We start from the raw sequence: 25690 nt of genomic DNA, 5'->3' as shown, positions 1-25690 counted from the left end.
AAAGACAAGCTAAGGTGGATATGTGATCTGGACTAGCTTTATGCCCATATTAGGTATATGTATTCAGGGGTATTATGAAACTTTTGATTAGCTAATGTTAAAGAAAAAGATCATTGTGCATTAATACATGTATACTCTTAAAACTGCATGGTAGAACTGAAACACAACTACAACCATATACACTAAAGTGTACAATTATCATTGTTTCAGATTGCATTCTTTGCATGGTGTATTGATTTGACATTTTTATCAGTCATAAGGTCATCACCTAATAAAATTCCCTCAGCAATAACGAACATTGACCTAATTGAAACCTTAATCCAATGCACAAAGATCCATTTTATGAATAGAATTGCAGATTGTATAACCAAATGATTAAAAGTTTTAAAACAATGAAAATGGTGGTATGCTACATGGTTAAGGCACACAATGAATGTGAATGCCAAATCACCTAAAGTAACAAATTTTCATGTGAAACAGCAATACAGTGAAGCCTGTCTATAATGTAGAATATGTATGGATACCATGTAGCAACCATCGTATTTTATCACCTTCTATTGTAATGGAAATAGCACATACATTGTGCATGCATGTCACTTTTATCAAGTTTCATCTATTATCATAGCTACGTATTATCAACACACATGACACATGTACACATATACATATGCCCTTCCCTATTAGTATAGCGGCACAACACATTAATCGTGCACTTTTAATTTCATAAAAGCATGAAACTTTCCACACAAGTATAGTACTGCTCATGACATAATTTGATACAGTGCCATTGCAAATTTGGCCTTTGGTGATTATTATGTCCAGTTTTTTTCCTGAAATTTGCTGTCTTTATCTCCTTGAGACATTAATTAACCGGCTCGCTAAAACATGGTAACAATATAAGATCTTTTTGAACAAAAACAACTTAGTTTTTATTTTGAAGTTAAGAGGTGATTTTACTCCAATATTATGATCATTATTTATATTACCCATGAATTTTGAGATAATTTACCTCCCATGGGTAATTTACACCCCAAGGACAGATAACCTCAGAAAATTTTGGAGATGATAATAAAAAACAATCATAACTTCAAAACAGAATTACCTTTTAACTTCAAATAAAAACCAAGTTGTTTCATTCAACAATACCTTTTCTTTGGTATGGTGTTTTAGCATGCCAAGTAATGCCTCGGGAGATAAAGACAGAAATGATCAAATTTCTGGGCAAAAATGGCCATAAAGGTCAAATCTGCAATGGCACTATATCAAAAATGCATGTCATGAGAAGAAAGTTTCATGCTTTTATGAAAATGTGCAGGATTTAGTTAATTTTGAGGGCTTCACCGCTATATATACTATATCATGCAACAGAAAATTTGGGGACCTGACACCAAAATTCCTGTAGCCGCCATTGGGGTGTATCCATTTATTGGACAGGGCTACTGTATTCACATCAGCGTTGAAACCGGGTCGGGTCATCCGGGTCAACCGCGTCACATTTTCTCCGGGTCATCCGGGTCTGACCCGGTTTACAAATTATCCGGGTCTGACCCGTATTGGATCACGTGAGAAACGAAATTGATCTTTGGCGACGTGGAACCTATAAACGCCAGTCGCGTAGCTCTTTCATGAGCCACGCCCACTTATCGCGTTACAAACATACGCTCAGCCACGCCCATTTATTAGTAAGTGCAGTCTGTAGCATGAAACTGTGTCCGTTTCAGTCTGCAAGCTTACGTGGAGCCCACTAATCGATTAATGTATGAGTTGTATATAGTCTAGGTCTAATCTTGCAGCAGGATATTAAGTACTTTTGTGAGCCACACCCATTTTAATATATTGGGAAATTGCAATACTAAGTATGTATGAAGCCACACCCAATTGCTGTCTGTAAACTCACAGTAGCTACGTGGAACCAAACCCACTGAGTGATTTTAAATTATAAACTTACTGGCTTAGTTATCACATAACAACTACTCGTTTACTCAACACGAATCGAACGCTCAAAACGTAGTCTCGCTCGCTCGAGAATACCCGAAACATAGCTCTTATCGCGCGCCTCGGCTTAATTTAATCCGGGTCACATCCGGGTCAAATCCGGGTCTGACCCGGATAGCAATCCGGGTCAGTGGGTCATCCGGGTCAGCAGTAGTGACCCGGTTTCAACGCTGATTCACATAAAGTTTGGTCAAGCACCTAATTTCAACCACTAATAATTAATAAGTAATTGATTATATGACCAATCGGCCATTAGTTTGTGTACTACACACTAGCTCATGATCAGGGTTCTCAAATGTCAGAAACACATACTGCCAATTCATACAACAACACCAACAAGTTACTACTGGTGGGTGAAACTATATAGTTTTCAATCTGTTCCCAGTTGTGTGTATGAGGTGAAACCTTGTTAAAACTGCCTATGGGAGCCGCAAGGTAAGTGTCTCTTTATTATTAGTAGTGTGGCCATATTACTACTGAAAACCTCAAATGAGACCATCAAACAAATTAAGTGGCCTTATTATTGACAAACCATTAATTTCAACACCTAGAAAATGGAATTTTTTATAATACGCACTATAACTACTTATAGAATACACTGTATAAAAATTATTGCAGAGTTTCATCCATAGGCGGCGGAAAGGGGGGGGGGCTTAGCCCCCCCTCAGAATGATATCACACCGAAATTATCTTTCTTGGAGTGGGGCTGAAAACCGTGATAAAGATCGAGATACTCTAATAGAGCAGTCACTCTAATAAAGTAGTCAGTGTATAGCGAGCTATGAAAGGATTTTTATGTAGTTTATCAGCTAGAAATGGTAGCTGGTGAGGTGGAAAGCTCTTGTCAGTTGGTTGCGACCTTTTTTTTTTTTTTTTTTTTTTTTTTTGGTCTCACCTTACCAAACTATAGAAATAAGTCTGGGTCAGCCCAGCCCCCCCTCATATCAACTACTTCCTCCGCCGCTGGTTTCATCACAGTGAAACATAGAATATACATACCAATTTTCCATGAAATATATGTACAGCTTTTGGCAGTTGAATTAGCCAGGTAGCTATTACCGACTGCTTTAATGAGAAAATATTGTGTAGAATATCCTGTAGTGTGTGGCCACTAGCCTTATTAATGAGGTGGCCCTATTAATAAAAACCAAATCAATGGATCAGAATAGTATGGAAGATACATCTAGACTGGTCATATAACAAGGTGGCCTTATTAGTGAGGTGGCCATTAATACTTAATGTAGCTAGTTATTTGCAAAGATGTGCATGCAGCCTTATCTGCTTGTTAGATAGGCTGTGTAGCTAATAGGGCTGAAAAGCTATAGGTGATGCTAGATATAACATTTGTTACATACGTGATGTAAGTAATTGTGTGGTGTATAAATTTTGTGGTTTACAACTCAGTCAAAACACTGATTTTCAGTGGAGCTTTGTAAACAACATTAGCTAATTTTAAAACTCACATAGTAAAAGTGCCATTAGCTACTAGTAAAATTAAATCATTTTAATCCGGCAACGAGCCTTAGTCACAGCTGGTGGCAAAGAATTCTATAGTTGTTCAAGGACATCTTGTATAATGATTGCTATACCATGCACATTCTGTGTAGCAAAATAGTATAATATGTATGTGTGTTGTAGAGTATAATAAGAAGTGGTGAAATCCTTTGAAGTCAGTTTTCATTTATTCTACTGCTCTATAACATTCATTATTTTTAGCAGGCTGTTGAAGGCCCTTAGCTAGCGAGACTCAATAAATCCAACCTTAGCATGTATAAAATCAAACAAATATGCCAGCCCAGTAGTCTTGCAGTCCAGTAGTCCAGTCCAGCGATTAGTACCACCCTGTAGGCTGATTTGTAGCTACATACGTACTAAAAATTCTTGATGATGATAGGAAGATTGATGATTCAAAGAGAGGATATCCATATTATTAAAGTCAAAAGTGTCATTTATTTTCAACACATGAATCAGCTCTGCCAGACATTGCATCATCATAGTCTTTCACTTATTGGTGCAGAAAGCCCTTCAGTTTCCATTAGGAGTGTTATAACTAAACAGACTAATGTATGTCAGGTTATTATTAGCTGAGTTGTAAGCTTGAGGTCTTGACAACACAAGTTGCTCTGATAAACAAATCAGTACCAGGTATGTAATTGCTGTGTATATAGCAAGGTTATGAACACATCCTACTGCAGATGTCAGACCTTCAGCCTCATCATCATGTGTTGCGACGTGTGTGTATTGAGAGGCATTTAAACTTAGCAGATGATCATGCACTAGTAAACCGGCTGATTGCCAGTGGCTGTGTTAGTGAAAAATTATTACACAGTGATGCATATGTTAGTAAAGATGTACAGAGGAAGTATTTTGCTTGGTTTCAGAATCAACCATATGAACTCTTTCTAAAGTTTATGGAGTGTCTTAGAGGAGATGAAAAATATTCCAAACTAGTTCGTATGCTGGATAGAGCACTAGCTGAACATGTAGACCCTCGTAGTGTGAATGAATATAGTAATGTCACTGCACGCATGTCACACCATTCAGTAAGCACCCACAGTGCTGTTGGTCACAGTATTTCTAATTCTAGCAACAAGTTGCCACTGACAACAGGTAATTTAGTATAAAAGGATTGTATGCTTTTGTATGTAGTATAATGATGTACCTGTGTATTTGGGATATAACATGGGACCAATTTTAATAATATTATACTGAATGCTTTGGTGTTGCTTACAATGGCTATATATGCCTAGTTTATTACTGCATCAGAATCAGACAATAAATTCTGATTGTATAGCTATACGGCAGCAGTTTCTACTTCACTATTTCATAAATAAATTAAAACTGCAACTGAACTTGGTACAGAAGTAGTAATTCACATGTGGCTGTATACTGGCATTGTAAATGTAAAATTCTCAGTATTTACCATATAGTACTCCATAACATGTAACAGCAAACTACATATTGAATATATAAATTGTTGACTGGCATAGCAATTTTTATTATAGTGTGTTGTTTGTAGATGCATGCAAAGTATACATCAAATAACACACTTTATCACATGTATATACAGCAACTGCTAAAAAGAAGATTTGCTTTGTAAGGTTAGCAATAGGAGATAAGGAAACAGCAGTGTTTACTAGTGAAGGAGGAGAGCTGTATTCCTTTATACACAAGTTTCGTATTGTGGTCCCACCAAGTGCTGTTCCATCTGGCAAACAGGCTATTCTTACTGTAATAGGATGTTGCTCTGGACCATTCCAACTTCCACTCAACTGTAGACCTTGTAGTGATTTTATGTTTGTAGAACTGGCAGGAATTGACTCCTTCCAGCAACCAGTACTAGTGGAAATATCACACAATTTGATGATTAGCAATCATGTACAGTATCACAATGTTGTGATATGTCACTGCAGTACACACAAGATGGCAAGCGGTTCTCCATTGGTGTTTACTAAAATTGCTAGGCCATGTGTGTCTGATGTTGATAATGTGTTCTCATTTTATTTACAAAACTTTTGTGGATTATGTGCTGCCTATGAAGTTGACAAAACATTTCCATACTTGAAGCCGAGTACATCTGAGAATGTAAAGTTCAAGTACCAACCATTATTCCATGATTTTAGCATAGTTGATCCACCAAAGTTTATCAGGTGCTATACACTTAGTCCACTCTTTCTTGACTCGCAAACTGTATCTCAACCGCATTCATCTATATCTATGAATTCAAATTGCTCACCAAAGAGAAAGCTACAAGATGATACCTATAGTTACACAAGTGTAATGAAGCGCATGTGTCAACCAGAGTATACCATGCTATGTTACTGGCAAGTATCGCTGTTACCAGGAGCAATGTCTTTTGTCATGTTTGTCTGCAAGAACTGTCCAACATCTATTGCAGTAAGTTATGGGTCCTCAATAGAATGATATGTGCATATAGCAACATATGATTATATTCAAAAAAATGTAAAGTGGATACTCATTGAATATGAACGGTAGAATAATCGTGCAGTAACTTACAGTATACCAGTCATTAACTAGTTGCAGTTGCTGTGACCCAACACCAATATTATATAATAAATACATTTGAGGTTTATAAGGAGTAATAGGTGTGCAGAGATAGAATGGTCCTTGTGTACTGTGTAACCACATTCCTGATTTAGAACACATGTGAGATGCTCACGTAATCTGGGCAGCAATTTGGGCACTACAAATTGTGGTAAACAGTCCCACAACTGTCCATAGTTATATCAGATTAGACCTGATCAAATTTAGAAGCATTAAAAAGGGAGGGTGGAAAAAGTAGTTGCCTAGTTCACTATATTATATAACTTATCTGTTGGATGTCACTAAGTAACCAGTTGTTGGGTGTCTTTACCTTATTCGTCCACACTATGCTGATACATGTGACTACACTATTTGCTATTGTTCATATTTCCTTGGAATATCAGATCAACAGTGCTGTGCCAAATGTGGGAAAAACTTTGCAGTTAAACTTGTATTGATGTAGAGGTTTACTGTCAACTGTAGAACTCACCATGCTTAATACATTGTTGTACACATGTAAGATCTAGAGTTTTGTATCTTTTATATGTACTGTACAGTACAGTACATGGAGCTTCAAAGCAAAGCACTAGTTGTGTATCTGACTGAATGCTAAAATGATTGTTCTATTAGAGTAGTTTCAGACATCGGGAAAGTGTATAGAAAGTTATAAATAATTTACCGTATTTATCTGAACACTAGTGGTCATCAGGGGATTGAACATCAAGAGTTCACAGACACCACAAGATGCCTTGTAATAAACTATAGTACTATGGTTCCCTGTAATTACTCATACTTAGATATGTATGTATGTATAATGTATGTATGTATGAATGTATATATATGTTTTAATTGCAGGCTTGTAAGTTGCAGGTGAAAGAATTATCCAGTACTAGTTGTAATCCATCATTACTGCTATACAAACATTTTGATTTCTTTTTTAATGAGAACAGGAAAGTGTTAGTAGAGGTGAACCATCCAAACACTACTGGCTGGACTGTTGTAACAAGGACTAAAGTATTAGAGGTAGAAATCAGTAATATTATACGTAACTTTAAGAGGTATTAAATTCAATTTTCAACTACTGGACTAATAGAGAATTAAATAATTACAGTAAATACAGGCTATGTATGCACTTTAGTATAGCAGAGCTCTTAACATTTAATCCCTGTCATGTGCGTATGTGTATATAGGTACATGAAAATGAAGTATTAGGAGATTTGCAGAGTTGGCAATCCTTTGATAATGGAAGTATCGGAGTTGCTAACTTTATGAGGAACAAAGTTGCAGATCACCAATACCCTCCCAGAATGATAGTAGACATTTACTATCATAAGGAACAAGCTGATTCACCAATTCTAAATGTCACCTTATCGGTAAATGGTATTTATGGCACGGGTGATAGTGACAAGTCTGTCTGCTTTCATGTCCACTCCAGTATGTTTACAAGATTTTCATGTAAGGAATGTTGCTGTTATGTATTGTAACATAATATGCATACTTGTGAGTGATTGGTAATAAGGTGTCCATAATACATAGCTACTGTACAGACACTAAATTACAATAATGTAATGTTCAATACATTACTGTAAAGTACACTACTGAGAGTCTATTTTTGTTTTTTTGACTTTGACAAATGCCTTCCTGTAGTTGTCACTGCTAATGTATGTTGAACTAAACTGCATGTCCATGTTTGAATGCACCCATTCTTCTCAGTACATTATAGGACTATCCCAGATCTATACGCATATATTATATAGGAAAAACCTTGATATGTATCACATCGTTGTGAATGCTTAAGACATAGAACATAACTGATACCTGCTTAAGCAAGGGTGTCCAGAAAAATAGTAGCAAGACATACCTAATTGTGTCCAGCCCTAGCTGACTGCTCTATTAGAGTATCTCATATTTTGCAGTACTAAATTATCTTCTAAAGTTTTCTTTCTCTTGGTTACCTAAATGGCATGTGATCTAGTAAAATGATTCTTGTTCTATTAGTGTTATTTAGCTTTAAATGTACTATAATATAGTATTATTGTACATTTCCATCCAATTGCAGTGCACACTAATTCATTCTCAAATGATGATGCACAACCTGACTCTGTATCAAGGAAAAAAATTTCACCAGATTTCTCCAAGTACACTCTCACTAGACGAATACTGATACAAGTTTCTATGATATTGGACAGTTTAGAACAAGTAGCATATCGTCTTAGTATTGACAGACACCAAATGTTTAAACTACAAAAGGAACACAGCACACAAAGTGAACAATGTTATCAACTACTAATTCAGTGGTGGCAGCAACCCACTAAAAGTACCCTAGAAGATCTCTATACTGCGTTATGTATTACAGGCCAGGGACATTGCCTCCTTGATGTGCTGAAACATGATAGTGATTACAATGACCTCAAGATTGTTTCTAAACGAAGTAGAATCAGTGAAGAGGTTTTAAAAGGAGAAGCAGGCAGTGATCCCAATCTATTACAGGGAGTTGCAGTAGAGTTGAAGAATTGGTGTTCTGTTGGTAGAACTCTTGAGTTAAAGGAAAGTGAACTACAACAAATACACTATGATTATCAACACAGTATTGAAAGAGGCTACCAAATGTTGAATAAGTGGGGACAAAAAAACGGTTCGGCTGCGAAACTTTCCCAACTGGTGATAGGATTGTTAATAATGGACCAGCATGATGCTTTACATTTCTTGAAGTGTATGAACAGCAAATGAACAACAAAGAAATGCCATTGATATATGTATACAAGAGTTCAATGCATTTGGGAGCAATAATTTTTATAGCTACTATATTTTGTATTTCTATCATATTTATGTGATAAACACATGAGCGCGCAATGCACACACATGCACGCACACACACATACATGCATGCATACACACACACGCACATGTGCACATACATGCAAACAATACACTGATACACATAAATTATAATACCTGTAAAGCCAAGCTTTAATGGAGTGCAATATTTAGAGAATAAAGAGATGCGAAGCAGTGGCAGATCCAAGGGAAGAGGAGAGCACAAGGGGCATGTGCACCCTCCCCCTCCCAAAAAATACATGTGTGTGTGTGTGTATAAATATGTCAAGCAAAGATCGAGATACTCTAATAGAGCAGCCAGTCAAGTACTCTAATAGAACAGTCGCCCCATGTAACACTATATTAAGAATCCTTCACAGTTACTGAGTATAATTTATTTGGAAACTGGCATCTACATCACCATTCCATGAGAACATTTAGCCAGCTAGCTATTTTACAGATAAAATGTATAATATGGTCTTTTTTTTTGTATGCCATTCTATATGATCATAACTGAACTACTTATGACTGTAGTGATCCTTACAACCAGTGACCAATAAGTAAGCATGATGTGTTATTTTAGAAAACTGTGTATAAAACTACTCTACATAAAATTCAGGCCTAAGCAATATAAATACTTTTAGCTTCTGGGGGGCTGTGCCCCCTAGCACAAAATGGTACCCTGCTGGCCTATTCCCAAAAATTATTATAGAAATACCATACATGCTCAATGAAGATACCTTTACAGAAGAGGTTTTAGTGTTTCTAATGTCAAATCTGGCTACCATTAAAGGTAAGGAAGCCCTTACACAAGGCCTACTGTTGCTTTGCCTGTTTGTCACCTGACTACACTTGCAACGCTAGAGGCTAAATGACACATTGTGCAGTCATTGTTTTACACCACAATACCCAACTCAGGATGGAGTGGCAAGTGCCTTTTGGGTTCCTGACAAGTGTCTGCTCTCTGTACCTTGTTCATCTGGTTTGGCGTAATCTTTATGAAGCAAAACCAGCTACACAATGCATGTGGAAATGATTTCTGCTGCATGATTTGTTTGTTACTGAAAACAGGACATGATGGCTGCACCCCTTAATGGACTGAGTATAGGCAACCACACTCCTCTGTATCTAGCTGGACTTTATATAGAATATGCAGAGAGTGGGCCTTTGAATTTCTCCCTACAATATGCAGCAAAATGTATCACTAACAGAGAGGAATATAGCTATTCTTCATTGACTTGACATTATGTCAGATCAAAGTCATAGTTGATCTGACATGATCTGAGATTGTCTTAGCAGCATTCATAAGCATGCCTAGCTGGAACATGCCCCCTGAAAAATTATTGGATTTTCAAAGCTTGGATGTGAGATTTTGACACCCAAAACTCCTTCAGCAGTCATGCACTGCATCACTGTTAAGCCACATACATAATAAATCTGTAATAATAACATTGTGATGATGTGATGTAATGTTTTGTGACATGTATATGTCTATATCAAATATACTGCAGTATATTTAAAACCCTTTTAGAAGCCACTGAAACAGTGTGTGAATGTGTGGTAGAATGGTGGGGTTGCACTTTGCCGAAAGCTGCAGCTGCAGGTTTGATCCCCCAAGCTTAACAAATTTTCTTTTCCTTTTTGGACCTTTTGGTACACCTTTTTAGAAACTCTTTGACTGCTCTAATAGAGTTGCTGACTGTTCTATTAGAGTATATCGTTTTTTTTAGCGGAAAGTGGTCTGTCATCCTTGACCGGTTCAGTAAGTAATTGGGCGGTCTTCGAGCTAATTGGTCGATAAATGTCTGATGGCCGACTGTTATAATCCACTCTGATCACTAATCCACACTTCTAATTCTGGACTATAACACTAGGAGTTAATAATAGTGGGGAGGAGAGTGTCTAACGCAATACAGAAAACTGAGTTTAAGGGATTTATCTGGAAAACTTGTAGTATGGAAGATTGCTGTAATCATCCCATTTTTTCCCGCTAGTCTTACTTTGAATCACCCAAAAATCATTTGTCTCGGTAATTCATTTAGTAGTAAGAACTTTTGGTGATAAATAACAACATAGTTTAATGGAAGGGGGTCAGCATGTTAAAGCATATCAACATGTTGTTGACATGCACACATTCATTGCTTTGTTATTGTACAATCCCCTATGATGGGGAGGTGAGCTAACCAGGAGATACTGCTATACCTGGGCAACTCATGGAGAGGGTGAAGCAAGCTTCAAACTCCTCTCCAAGGTCCACAAATTAGACTAATATCAAATAGGCTAATAGCCTACATGTCAGATATTAGGCTGACAAGAACAGTTATTTCTTACTTGATCTTAGCTACTAGAGCCGAGAAGCGATGAAAAAATCGGCTTACGTTTACTTGTTTTATAGTAACACTCACACAATCAACTTGTGGTATTGAGTATCTGTCGTTGATGGTACGAATCACAGTTTATTATCGTAATTCTTCGGATACTGTCCCGAGTTTTCTGCGCACGTGGAAAGGCGTGTGTGAACAAGCCTACCTGTTTCGCTAAAGTCGCTGGTCTCGTACTTATGGCAGTATCATTGAATAAGAATACTCCTGCTCGTGTCTTGTTTCTCTGTCGCGGTTCCTGCATCGCGGAGGTTGAAGTTCTAGCGGGCTGAAGAAACCACTAAGCTTATCGATATGGAGATTTTTATGAGGTACTATAGTTTAAGGCCATCATTATGCGCCTATCAATGTAATGCCCGACTACCACTGATACGGGCTGAGGGTGGGGAAAGGTCCGGGATGGTGGGGGAATTGATTGCTAAATTTCCCCGACATAGTGGGGATTTGTCTTCGCTAAAGAAATTCACTCAGACAGCGAAGATGTGTGCTTTCAGTTTAGGAGTGTCTCGGGTGCTAGCTATTACGTTCATACTATCCACTCGAACTAACTCATCACTATAGACCAACGCCACACGACCGTACAAATCCCCTCCTAGCCCCAGTATTCCCGGGGTCTGCAGGCCGAGACTTGGTCGGGGTTTGTATCGCCAGTACTCCCCCAGTGGGTGGGGAATTGTAATTTTCAGAAATGCAAATCCCCACCTCAGCCCGTATTAGTGGTAGTCGGGGATTACATTTATAGGTGCATTACTATCTAGTACTGTATATTTGATAAATTCCACAATGTTTCCCGTCCTGACTCCATGCATGCGGGCGGGCGGTCTAGTTCCATTATTCCGCGATTAGCGGCTTTTAAACCCATTATTTTCCTGGCACAACCAAGGCAGCTTTCACCTTCCATTTTAAGTTGCGATAAATAACACCAACGTGCATTGCGTACACGTATGGATTTTACTGAGCCTGCATAGTCTTCAAAACAAACCCAAAAGTAATTGAAGAGTACGGAATAATAGGATATTTAGACCTGACAGTAACCAGATATAAATGGTGGACTGGAACCAATTTATTTTGGAGCGGCCTTATAAGGTAGGGATCATGAAGGTTTGGGATTTTCTGCCCCACACAATACTTTCAGGTGCCTTGTATGGCTAGAAGCCCCGAATTGTGTTCAGCACAACCTCAAAAGCTTCCAAAATGTTGCTATGAAATTTTATATTTTAAACCAGGCATGTGCCCACAATTGGTGGCACGCATCGGGTTTACTGAATTTGTTTTCGTAAATGTGTGTGTGTGTGTGTGTATACCAGCGTTGAAACCGGATCACTACTGCTGACCCGGATAGCAATCCGGGTCAGACTTGGATAGCAATCCGGGTCAGACCCGGGTGTGACCTGGATTTATTAAAACCGAGGCGTACGATAAGAGCTATATTTTGGCTAGTCTCGAGCAAGCGAGACCACGTTTTGAGCGTTTGATTCGTGTTGAGTAAACAGGGGCGGATCCAGACTTTTAGAATTGCAACTTCAGCCTAGCTGTAGGTTGAAGACCAAAAAAAAAAAAAAAGGTCATCACCTACTAACAATAGCTACCCCTCACCATAGATACCCTCAGTTTCGTGCTACATACTGCACTTACTAATAAATGGGCGTGGCTGAGCGTATGTTTGTAACGTGATAAGTGGGCGTGGCTCACGAAAGAGCTACGCGATAAGTTTCCACGTCGTCAAACGAACAATTTCGTTTCTCACGTGATCCAATCCGGGTCAGACCCGGATAATTTGTAAACCAGGTCAGACCCGGATGACCCGGAGAAAATGTGACCCGGATGACTCGACCCGTCTCAACGTTGGTGTATACTAGTTCATAAATGAATGTCGTTTTTAAGCTATGAAAGTTTGAATGTATTGTTCAAAAATTTGGCCAATATTGGTTACATAGTTTAAGTGTATGTTAGATAACCACTGGAGGTTTTTTTAGTAGGGTTGACAACCCGAGGGTGAGGTTTGGTCACCGAGGCATGGCATTAATTAGTGACTGAGATGCAGCCGAGGTCACTAATGAGGTGCCAAACCAAACATGAGGGTTGTCAACCCTACTAAAAAACTTCCAGTGGGTATCTAACCTATTTAGAAAGCATTTTGTTACCAGCATTGACAAAAGAAGCACAGAGTCACGCTAGGTAAGATCCTTTTCAGCGTGTTTACGTGTACGTGTGCCACCGGCTTGGCTTTATTACAACTGGCCATGAAGCAACAAACTTTATTGCAACTGGCCACGAAGCGACAAATTTTATAACAACTGGCCACGAAGCGACAAGCTTTATTACAACTGGCCACGAAGCGACAAACTTTGTTACAACTGGCCATGAAGCAACAAGTGTTACAAACAGGTGCAATAGCACAGCTGAAGTGTGTTGATTGTCTAATGGTGACAGTGCTGACAAGCAGACGAATGCAAATATGCTTTCTGTAAACTTGGCAACACCAGTAGTTTGATTTATGGCTAGCTAGTTGTGAATGTGCAACATTGTCAGTTGGGGTAACTGTGATATGCATCGAGCAGCTGGCTTGTTTGGTTTGATGGCTAACTTAGTCTGGTGCTGGTATGGCTGATGAAGGTAAAAACCCAAATCTCACTAACCATACCACCAATAATTAAATCAGTGACAGAAAACTTTTTGAAGTGTTGTTGAATTTTACCATAACAGTGTCACGTAACAACAGGTCTCTAAGTGAAACTTAGAGCCCTCACCTCATGTCTCTAAGTGGTATTAATAACCTCATTAACTGTGTCAACATCAAAGAGAATTATTCATGTTGCTTTCTAATTGAACAATATACTCATTGTTTTGGCTTCCTTTGGCAAATGGAATTTCTCACTTGGCACTATAGTTCACATTTTGGCAGCTGGAGAAAACACAAAACAATATGTAGCTGCTGCTAAAATATCTTATAACTACAATGGCAGTACACAACTTGTGAAAATTCTTCTTATATACAGCTTGTCCAACCATATTCCCAACTGCACTTTGCCATTAGCAGTAGGCGTGGTCACTTGTGATGCAAATTAATTAAACTTGTCAGGCAATTTGTGGCTTCGTGTACAACTACTTTTATTTACTATCTAGTGTCTTAAGTGTAACTATCCATCGTGAAAAGGTTCATATTGTGATGAGCAGTCAGATTCCTGCAACCTTGTGTAATTTCAATTGCCAGAATGAGCCAGGTTGTGTATGTCACTTAAGTCATTCGAATAATTCACCCTTCGAACCATTGAACAAATGCAGTACTTTCGTTTATGCACTAGCGTGTACCTATGGACCTATCTACCTATATTTGTCCATACGCACCCATGTGAGCAAAATTGTTAATGGTGAAAGCAGGTTGCGCACAAAAAATTAATGAAGTCTGTATTAAACTTCCTAAACTTGCTCTGAGATGGTTTCTTTTCGGTGGTTTGAAATACAGGTGTGGCAACTCTCTTCAAAGTTTGTGAATTGCCTATCAGGAATAGCCTATCTCTTCAAGTTGAATGGGTTGTGTCCCTTTATTTAACATAAACAGAATTGAAGAGCAGCTTTGAAGCTTTGTCAAGAGAGAATTTATGAATAAAATGCGATAGTCAAACTATAAAACAGTTTATAAGATACTTACGTGAGTACTGTGCTGTTAAAAATTTAAAGTGATTTGTTTATCAAGTGCTTCCTTAGCAGTGCATAGCAACACAATCAAAGAATTACAAAAATTTCATGAATTACGAAATCTGAAAATACAATAATTAATTATGTAATGCAATTCCAAAACCACAGTAATACATAGTTGGTTAATTCCTGATGATGGAGTGAACTAGCTGCATGGCACCTGGTTTTTAGAAGTAGTGTAACATCAAATTGTTTTATTTTCTACTGACTGACTGACTGACTGACTGATGCCTTCAGACTCGGTAACAGCTAAGGCTATAGGCTTGGTTTTTTCACTATTTGACATTGCTTCAGGCTGACAGGTGCCCTTTGATACTCCAATGTATTTGAAATTCATAGACATAACTGTGCCCTCCTTTGTGTCCCATCTATCTTTTCTGAGAGGGAAAAGTGTCAATTTGCACCGTGATCTGTCCCATTTTTGCTGTTGCGCACGCGTATCTGCACTCGTGTCCACCATACCACATCTGGGATAAATCAGCGGACAGTTGACTTTACCTCAGATGTATAGCACTTTTTTTGTTATTTATCACTTGTTTTCAACTCGAAGAACTCTATTCAATTTGCCAAGGTTACACTTTACGCTATTACATAAGAAGTGCACACTAGTCTGGAAAGGATCCAGTAATCTCAGAAGCAGGATCTCTATGGGAATGTCTGTTTCAGTACTAGTGCATCTTGCCATGAAACGTATTTTATAAGTTATAACGAAACTAAAGTTTATTCTATGACTGAGTTACGATGGCATGCCGCCATATTTCGTCAGTGGTGGTTGTTGGGTTAAACATTAAAATGAAATCCTGTGGTTGGTGGGAGTATTAATCGTTAACTTTTATAATACTCATAACCACTATAATACTGCAGACTGATGTGTACTGGTTTTTCTCAACAACAACCACCTGTATATAAAGACCAGCAATTTTAAGGTGATCATCTTACACAGGCTCCACTGTAGGTACCATCTTCAACTAGGGAAATCTTTTAGTCGCAAAATATATTTAAAACTGTATTATTTATAAACTAAAACCCACAATCAAATCTCACTTATGAGGTTATATAAGAGATTGTGTAACCTTGACTAGCATTTTCCATTTTGATTTTGACTTTACAAATACATTTAATTTTTGCAAAGGTCTCTATAGGACCTCAAAAGAGAATACAATGTTTATGAAACCACTAAAGTGTGTGGTGTGTCATCGATGGTAGCTTTCTTACATAATTGGTAAGGACAACTTAATTACAGGAATCACCCAAATTAATTTAAGCCATCATTAATGTTTCAAAATTCTTTGTATGAATTGTTCATGAGAGGATTGTTGTTGTGTAGAGGCTCTGCTTTTCATGGTCAGGACTGACATCACAGTTACTACATTGTTGTACATGCGGGTCTTCTTGAGGGGTTCAACAACAACTAAAAATGACATGTAAGACTGCAAGATATTGAACTAAGGTTTCAGTATGTAATTATTGATTAGTAGTGTTTAAAATTGATTTCAAATATTTAGAAGTGTGTACCTACTACACACGCAATGGCGGATCCAGGATGGGGCATTTGGGGCCAATCCCCCCCCCCCCCTCCATCGTCAGATCCCTCACCTTGTGGAGGAGCCAGACACACTTATGATTAAAATAGCTACTAACTCTATGCTAGGCCAAGAAAATGTGCACATTTTACTACAAATTCATCTGGTATCAAAGCAAGTCAAAGTCAAACTAGCTGTGAAAGTGTCACCCAGCACCTTGGTGCATACTAAGCGCCTCTAAAAGTAATTATCGTGTTGCGGTTGTTAAGACATTCAGAGTCTTGTAAACAGCTTTAGGACTTCACAACCACCTGGAAAGGACAAAATGACAAAAATAAACAGTGAGACACTACTAAAAGGTGATTATATGCTGCTTCAAAAATGCAGCACTAAACTAGAGAATCTGGCTCTCCCCAACCACTTACAACTTAGCCTGTCTGTGCCCCTCCCCTTGCCAACTCCTGGATCCGCCCCTGACACGTACATATCACTGAAATGTTACTGAATAGAAATAATCAGAAACTTTTAACAATTTTAAATAATTTTATTACCAACAATTCTGGATTCCACTTTGAAGCCTTAGTTTGAAGTAGTAATTGGATTTACAGTGGCACCTCCTGTGCTAATGGTCACCTGAATTAAGCAGTTAACTTTGTACAACTACCATCATCACAAGGTCCCTACAACAAATGTATGCATTGTGCTCTGTATTAAGTGGTCACCTGTCTAATGTATATAGCAGTTAGCCAAGAATTCACCCATACAATTGACATCGTCTCAATAAACTTGTAATTATCACACTTTTGCCTTTCAATGAACATAACATAATTCCTTGGTTGAAAACTGTTCCTTCAATAGTAGCCACACTTGAATGGTACCACAATCGATTTCAAAAATAAGGTGTCTGAGCACAAGCGGTGGCTGATTTTGAATAGTCGCCACATTGATTCATGGAGCTAAGGTAATAAACACTGTTATTTAACTAGGTCAATACAGTATCTGGTTTTGTTGTTTAAAAGTATTCAGTGGTCATTAGCAATATTCATGACAAGCTTACCATGACATTTCTGTACTGATAATTGCTAATAAAATGAAATATTACACTTGACGTGAGCCTCATAATGGCAATTAGGTTGGAGGTATCTCTTCTACGGTGGAGTGTATGTACCACATTTCTGGGTATTAAAGGTAAGGGTGGCCCAACTGGAAAGCTCCTTGTTTCTTTTCAACATGGCTTTCAGTTCTTTTAGTATACTGGTCATTAGACACAAGTCATCTACATATTGAAGAGTTTTTATTGTTTCATTGTGAATTCCTTAAATTGGTAGCCTCCATTCATGTCTTCTACTTCTCTAAGTAGCTGCTCCACTGCTTTGCTAGATTGGATAGAATTAGTGAGTATACGGGTTATGTATCTACACTCCTTCTGTGAGATAGATCAACAAAGGCCATATGTAGTTGTTTTGTCATAAGATTTAACTCAAATTATTTATTTTTTTTATAGCTATAATGTTGTTTTTGTATATTTGATGCATAAAACTCTTACTTGAAGGTTATACATGCTGCTACCAGTCATGATTGCTGAAAAACCTTTGCCTTGTATGAATTTCAATTGTCAAGATGAGCCAGGTTGTGCATGCACATATCTGAACATCACTTAAAGTCATTCATATAATTCACCCTTCAAACTTGTCCATTGAACAAATGCAGTACATTCATTTATACACTAGTGTGTGCCTACGTGTCTATCTATGTACCTATATTTGTCTGTATGCACCCATGTGAGCACAATTATTAATGGTGAAAGCAGCTTGCACATAAAAAGTAAAAACGAAATAAACTCTGTATTAAACTTCCGCACAGGTAAACTTTGCTCTGAGGTGGTTTCTTTTTGGTGGTCTGAAATACAGGTGTGGCAACTCTCTTCAAACTTTGTAAATTTCCTTCCCTTTGGGTTTTACAGGTGTTTAACAACTGAAAAACATTGGTGCAAACCTTGTAGACTACCAAGAATAGCCTATCCCTTCCAGTTGATAGGGTTGTGTCCCTTACTTAACACAAACGAAATGAAGGGCAGCTTGAGAGAGAAATTGCAAAAAAAATGCGATAGTCAAACTATTAGAAGATACGTACTTCTGTGCATAAATAATATGCTGTTAAAAGTGGTTTGTTTATCAAGTGCTTCCTTAGCAGTACATAGCAACATAATCGAAGAATTACAAAAATTTTATGAAGTACAAAATCTGAAATTAAATTAATTATGTAATGCAAATCCAAAACCACAGTAACACATAGTTGGTTAATTCCTGATGATGGAGTTAACTAGCTGCATGGCACTTGGTTCGTAGAAGTAGCATAACATCAACTTGTTTTATTTTCTACTGACTGACTGACTGACTGACTGATGCCTTCAAAGCCGAGAACGGCTAAGGCAACGGGCTTGATTTTTTCACTGTTTGACATTGCTTCAGCCTGACAGGTGCCTTTTGACATACCGCAACGTATGCTTAATTCAAAGACGTACCTGTGTCCTCCTTTGTGTCCCATCGATCTTTACTGAGAGGAAAGGTGTCAATTTGCACTAATGCCATGTTATGGCTTCCCAGTGTTTGATGGGAATTGTTCCAGTGAGGCTTACTTAAGTCACATAATTATGGTGACTTATGAGGCTCTAGCAGATCAAAATAGCAATCGTTTCCAATCAACATATTTATTGCAGTAGATTCAGGGTGACAGGGAACTGTATCACCTAACAAGCCATTACTAAACTCTTTATTCAAAAATTCAATGTCTTCAGCCTTCATAGGTACCCTGCTTATCTTCCCGGTTATGTTGGGAACAACAGTGACTTTCATAGTCATAAAAGTTTTGTCCTTGAGGCATACCTTCACATTACTCAGTTTACAGTTTATAGTTTTGGGTTTGTCGGTGCCAAATGTTACTACTGATAGCCTTTCTGTTGATTCAAAGGGCAGTTTCAGTTTGACGTCTATCTGTTCCGTAATGTAAGATCGTTGACTCCCTGAGTCTAAAATAAGTCGAATTTTGTGGTATCATTTTGTAAATTCTTTACTGTCACAGTTGCTGTCTGCATCATAACCTGGCTATTTGAGGCAACCAAGGCACTGTCACTGCCTTCACTAACACTGATGTTTTGAGCTTCTGTAGTTTGTTCAGTGGCTTGTAGCCTAAACAAGCTATTGCAAAGACTACGGTGGTGGCTTTTTCTTTTGCCACAGTGGGCATGTGTCCTATCCCTTGTGCATTCCTTTAAACTATGGCCCTTCTTTAAACAATTATAACAGCATCCTTTCAATTTCTCTCTTCTACTTTGTAATGTCTTATATTGTAGACATTCATCAGACCAATGGGTTTGCCTGCAATATACACAATTGATTTGTGGGTTTTGTCGGCTACTTGCTGCTAAAATCCCCTCTGCTGATCTGTGTTGGGACAGATGGGGTATTAAAGGAAAATGACCTGGACTGTTATATGGTCCCAGGCTATCATGACCATCTCCTCCTGCCATCTCCATGGCAGAAATGTACTTCCCTAATGATTGGTGTAACGAAGAAGTGGTCCATTCCTGATCATCTGGTTTTTGCATGTATAGTTGACATCAAACCCTTTGTGGTAACTTATCTAATATCAAAGAGACAAAGTGTTGATGACTGGTATTCTCACCAACAGTCTCTAGACTACGCAGGTGGCATTCAATTGAATCATAACACTGTCTCAGTTTTGGTACATGGTTTGTTGCAGGGGGTACATGTGACAAATTGCGATAATGTGCATCAATGATTAATTGTTGGTTACGAAACCTCCTTTTAAGTACTTCAACAACAACAACAACGTAATTGTCATTTGAAAGTTGGTAACCAGAAATGGCTTCTAATGCCTCCCCTCTCAACTTAGACTTCACGTAATTTAGTTTATCAATAGAAGCATACTTTAACCTTGTCTATGGACGCCTCAAACGCATCCCAAAATTCCTTCCATTTCAACACGTCTCCACTAAAGGGAGTAATTTCAAGCTGGGGGAGGGGGGGGGGGGGGTTTAATTGGATTATATGTCTGTGGTGACAAATCACTTGCTACATCCCCTGTCTGTTGTGTTTGTCTTACTTGATCTGTTGTTACTGTGTGTCTCCTATCACTCTCACGTCGTCTCTGCTCTAGTTCTCCTCTAAGGACTTTTAGTTATGATATCTTATCAATAATAGTGCAACTTCATGCAACTACTACTTACGCATCTGCTGCATCCAATGCTGCACATAGTATTATAGACCAGCTTAGCAGACAGGGACAGATGCAAGAAGAATGCTTGCATCAAAAAGCCAATTAAAAGTTTATTAATAGCTGAAAAGTGCGTTGTAATAGCATAATGATTGTCGCGGATCATGCGAACCAATGATGTAACTAGATTTAATGTGTGTGTATTAAATAGAAATACTAGTTAAACAGGTTTTTGAGAGCAGGTGTTCATTGTTCGTAAATGAGAAAAGAAAGTTGTTGTACTGTTGTTGTTCCGGCATATTTTAGAATCAGGTCGATAAGTCATCCATGACATATGGTGCCGAAACCCGGGAGGCTTGCTGGACACAGATATTCACCTTACCTCTTATTAACTAGAAACTAAGAATCTGTGGTACTGTGGAATATTCGATAACGGTCTACAGAATACAAACAGTGTATTCCAGTACTGAGATAAGACCTGTTATGTGAAGAGATGTAGTTTGTGCCCACATTCCCTGTTTTCACAAGCCTGGTCACTGGTTTTAAATTATGCACAAGTCAATTTCTCTTTAATGACAGTAAGGTAAACATAGCTGTACCATGTGTACTGCATATATAATTGTTAACTCACTGAATACTGAATTGAACTACATTCCTGTCAGAACCACAAACAAACAACTTTGGTGATTTGCATCATTAATTTCAGCTTAAAAAGTGACATCACTATGCACACTACACAGCTACATGATGTTTAATGCTGGTCCCTGCTCCTGGCATCATCATGTGTAATGTTGAGATGGTCCTACACATAGGGTAGGTACCAATGGTAGTAGAGTGAATAAAATTGGGATAGAAACTTTGTAAAAACAGTTTGTGAGATCTACTAACAACTGATTATCACTCTTGGGAAATTGAAATATTCATAATGACCAATTTTTCATATGTAATCTAAAACCCACAATCAAATCTCACTTGTTAGACTATATAAGAGATTGTGTAACTTTGACTAATTGTAGCTAAATCCAGAAGAAAAGAAAGTGAAACAGAGTTTTAATTTTTGCAAAGGTCTCTAGAAGACCTCAAGACAATACAATGATGTAAATGTATGGTAGATCTTTGGTGGTGGTTTCCTAACATAATTCATAAATGGTTCAGATCACAAAGTGGTTACCAGATATTTGGAATTATATGAAGAAGGTGAAGTCAAGCATATCAAGGGTGTTTGGCCAGTTCTCTCAGTTGAACAGCTTTTCGTAGTAAAAACTATCCTGCGAATAAAAACAAAACCCATAATCGAACAACCTACATTGGCTTTTTGATAAGCTGCCACCATTCCCTACAGGATGGGTGGGTGGGACTGTTGATATGCTTGACTTCACTTTCTTCATATAATTCCAAATAGCTGGCAACCACTCCATGGTCTGAGCCATTTATGGATTACAATTCAGAAGGCTCAGTCTCACATATTAACAGTGTTGTTTGCAGCTGGTTGACTGTGTTGGCTGAGCACCACTCTGCTAAATGAAGGGTTGTGTGTCAGTCTATAGTAAAATCGTTGGAAAGTTGACTCAGAACTCCAACCTGCTGATGCAGCTGCAGACTGAGTGAGCACCGAATACTGAAGTACGTATCAATATCTGAAGCATCTAGCCACAGTAATTGAAGAAGCCACCTTATATGGTTTGATAATTGCTCCAACAGGTTGGTTTCCCTTCCCTGAAGGGGTTGTGTCCTACTCTCATATTCCTTCAAGATTGACACTGGGCACAGTCTACTCCTTCCTGGAAGAGAAGGGAAAGTGAAATTGGTAATCTGTGATGTGAACCTTGACCTTGACTGCTTGGCCAAGGTGCTTGGATAAAAAAAGACTCCAGTGCACCTGTTTGGATATATCCAGTTTTGATAGATCAGCTGATCTTGATGGGCGAGACAATGCAAGCAGCATTGTCACTTTCCATGATAAGTGTTTCAAGAATAACATCTGTTGTGTCAATGCAGTTTAGCACTTTCTGAATGTCCTAGGTTTGTGAATAATGTGTCAGTGGAGGTCTGGCATAGAAGATTCCCTGCAGACCAGGGGGTGTTGGCCAACTGTGTGTAGCCATCGATCATCTCATGAACTAAGGAGGTTGCCGACCGATAGGTATTTACAGAGCTGTATTGGTATCCCTACTTGCAGAGGTATGCCAGGAAGTTAGCCACCTGGATTATGGAGCTACGAAAAAGATCTAAACCCAGTTCAGAACACCAGTGGCGCCACTTCGTGAATAATGAGTCATAGGACGTGTTGTTTTAGTCCTCCAGGAACTAAGAATAAGTTCTGTAGCTTCCTCCAAAAGCTGCTGACCTCTGTATCTCTTCTTGAGATATGCCATGTGGCTAGTTGTGGGAGCATCAGTGAGTTGTCCCTGTTGACCACTATCTCAGTTTCTGTTGTTATCAGTCTGGGATAATCCACCAACATCTGTAAGAGTGTGGGATACTGTGGTTAGGATCTCCACACTGGTGCTACCAATACTATGTTGGCTTATTGAGCCTGGACCTGAGTGAGTGTCTGACCTATCAGATTCCAAGGTGGGTTGGCATACGCCTTGATATGTGTCAACACTTGGAGAAATGTGTCTGTTGCTTTTGCAGATGTATCTGGCTTCCAACTGAAGTACTGTGGGCACTGGGCAGACAGACAAGTCGCAAAGATATCCACTTCCAGTGGACTACTAGTATCCAGTGGTCCAAAGATTTCCGGTATTTTGTGGAATATTGAGGGAGACAGCCTCCAGTCTGTCATGTCTGTCTGGGCTTGTGATTTTGCATCTGTGATTCCGGGGAGGTGTTGAGCTGTGATGTGTATATTTCTCTCCAGGCCCTTTGTCAGATTGACCAGGTCTCTTGAGACAGTCTCCCCAGATGGTTGATATAACTGCTGTGGTATTGTCGATCCTCAGCAGGATGTTTAGTTTGGACTAGTGTTTTGCAAATGACTGCACTGCTAGTGTTGCTGTAAGCAACTCCAAGCAATTTATGTGGAGAGTTACCTCCTCCTGTGACTATGCTCCCCTTGTGGTTTGTATTCCACAACAAGCTCCCCATCCCTGCAGTGATGCATCGGAGTCGGACACTGTTTCAGCTCTTTCAAGCTGGTTGGCGAGAGGGTCAGTGTACCCCCGTAATCCTGGGAGTTGGTCTCCAGGGCATTGGAGAGAGCCAACTGCAGATTTCTGTAGAAGACGGGTGTAGGGGAATTACACATGTTGTGAGTTCATTTTGCCAAATAGGCGTGCTAGTATTTGGGCTGAGGTTAACTCCGCCATCCTCAGTATCTGTTGAGTCTCTGCTCGAATCTGTTTTATCTTGGGAGGAGGAAGTTGTAGCTCCATATTATAATGGAGTTGACTGTGAGACCAAAGAACTTTATGGTCTGGTCTGGGGTGAGCACAACCTTCTCTGTGTTGATGATGAATCCCAGACATTCTAGTAGGTATACTACTGCTTGAAACTGATCCAGAGCTTGCTCTTTGGACTCTGCTATAAGGAGTATGTCACCTATGTAGACAATCATCCGAATCCCTCTCTGGTGTAACACAGCCAGGGCTGGTTTCAGAGTCTTAGTGAACACCCATGGGGCGGAGCAGGGGCCAAAAGGAAGACAGGTGAAGCAGAATGTTTTCCTTGAAACTGCAGGTACTTCTGATATGATTGGTGTATCGGAATTGCAAAGTATGTGTCCTTCAGGTTGATCTTTGCCAGCCAGCCTCCCTGTCCCAGAAGGTCCTTTATGGTGTGAATGCCCTCCATCTTGAAGTGCTCTGGGTGAACAAAGCTGTTTAGTTCTTTGAGGTTGATGATGGATCTTTGCCCCCTATCCTTTTTGGGGACCAGAAATATGATGGAGTAGAAGTCCTCCGAGGGGCACTCCACAGGTTGTATCGCCTGCTTCTGTAGGAGCTTGGATATTTCCTCCTGTATTAGCAATGGTGGATCCAGGATGGGGCATTTGGGGCAAATGCCCCGCCCCTCTCCCCTCACCTTGTGGAGGAGCCATACTTCTGATTAAAACACTAAACGTTATGTCAGTCCAAGATAAAACTCACAAAATATGCAAATTTTACTAGCATTTATTATGAATTCGAACCAAAGTCAAACTAGCTATGAAACTGTCACCCAGCACCTTCGTGCATACTAAGCGCCTCTAAAAATAACTATCGTGTTGCTGTTTAAAACATTCAGAGCCTTTATTAAACAGCTTTAAAGACATCATAGCCATCTGCAAAGGCCAAAAATGGTAAGAGTTACTACTAAGAGGTGTATTATTTGCTGCTTCAAAAAATGCAGCAACTAACAAGAAGATCTGGCCACATACAACTTCCCTGTTTGTGCCCCTCCCCTTGCCAGGTCCTGGATCCGCCCCTGATTAGTGTAACCTGCTCCGAGGTATAATGTGGATGAGTTGGCTGTGATTCTTGGTGTGGAATTGCCACAAAGTCTATACAGTATCCTTTAAGTGGATAGTTCTATAAAATCAACATCATTTTAGTAATGTGTAATACACCTTAAAGAACATAGTTATCTGTATCTAACAGTTGTGTGGTAATCAGTACAATACTTGATATGGTATATTTTTCTAAAGGAGTCCTAAGTGCTATAATATATTGATGCATTGGCCGCTAATAAATTTTCAAATACCAGCTGTTATTCATTGTAATGTGATATATGTAACAGTGTGTGTGTGTGCGTGTGTGTGTGGTACGTATGCACGCACGCACAGCATGTGCGAACTGTTAGTGTTGTAATATTATTTTTTACATGCAATATGTACTGAAACACAGTTTTTGCTGTGTCTGCTGTATTAGTCATAATATCCCTTATGACCTGGTGTAGTAAACTTGCAGAATTACGGAGGGACTGACCTGTTAGTGTAATAACCAACTGTTCCCAAGATGTCAGTGGTATGACAAAAGGGAACTGTGTTGGGAACACTGGCTAAGCTGCTATCCC

The 25690-nt window shown here is 38.9% G+C and overlaps 1 protein-coding gene, 1 long non-coding RNA gene and 1 other non-coding gene across 3 annotated transcripts; 2 read left to right on the top strand and 1 right to left on the bottom strand.

Moving 5' to 3' along the window:
• The first annotated feature begins 4043 nt into the window (after positions 1-4043).
• Positions 4044-5269, top strand: LOC136266673 (uncharacterized). The gene is made up of 3 exons (XR_010706219.1): positions 4044-4140; positions 4191-4605; positions 5066-5269. It is a non-coding gene; the product is annotated as an uncharacterized lncRNA (long non-coding RNA).
• Positions 5270-5273: 4 nt separating this feature from the next.
• Positions 5274-9075, top strand: LOC136266672 (uncharacterized). Its single transcript, XM_066061672.1, has 4 exons — positions 5274-5892; positions 6895-7062; positions 7230-7494; positions 8099-9075. The coding sequence occupies exons 1-4, from the start codon at positions 5290-5292 to the stop codon at positions 8767-8769; spliced, it is 1707 nt and encodes a 568-aa protein (XP_065917744.1). The 5' UTR covers positions 5274-5289; the 3' UTR covers positions 8770-9075.
• Positions 9076-11025: 1950 nt separating this feature from the next.
• Positions 11026-11218, bottom strand: LOC136267839 (U2 spliceosomal RNA). Its single transcript, XR_010706802.1, has one exon. It is a non-coding gene; the product is annotated as a U2 spliceosomal RNA (small nuclear RNA).
• Between the last annotated feature and the right edge of the window lie 14472 nt (positions 11219-25690).

This window comes from Dysidea avara, chromosome 9 (assembly GCF_963678975.1).
Source record: "Dysidea avara chromosome 9, odDysAvar1.4, whole genome shotgun sequence".
Lineage (NCBI taxonomy): Eukaryota > Metazoa > Porifera > Demospongiae > Dictyoceratida > Dysideidae > Dysidea > Dysidea avara.
The sequence above is the reverse complement of the archived record's forward strand: the minus strand, read 5'-3'. Positions and strand labels throughout refer to the sequence as shown.

Excerpts from the sequence above, each read along its gene's own strand:
- LOC136266672 (XM_066061672.1), top strand. The coding sequence starts at position 5,290 with ATGTTTGTAGAACTGGCAGGAATTGACTCCTTCCAGCAACCAGTACTA. Across the intron at positions 7,063-7,229 it reads CAAGGACTAAAGTATTAGAG|GTACATGAAAATGAAGTATT; the intron begins GTAGAAATCAGT and ends ATGTGTATATAG. Across the intron at positions 7,495-8,098 it reads TATGTTTACAAGATTTTCAT|TGCACACTAATTCATTCTCA; the intron begins GTAAGGAATGTT and ends ATCCAATTGCAG.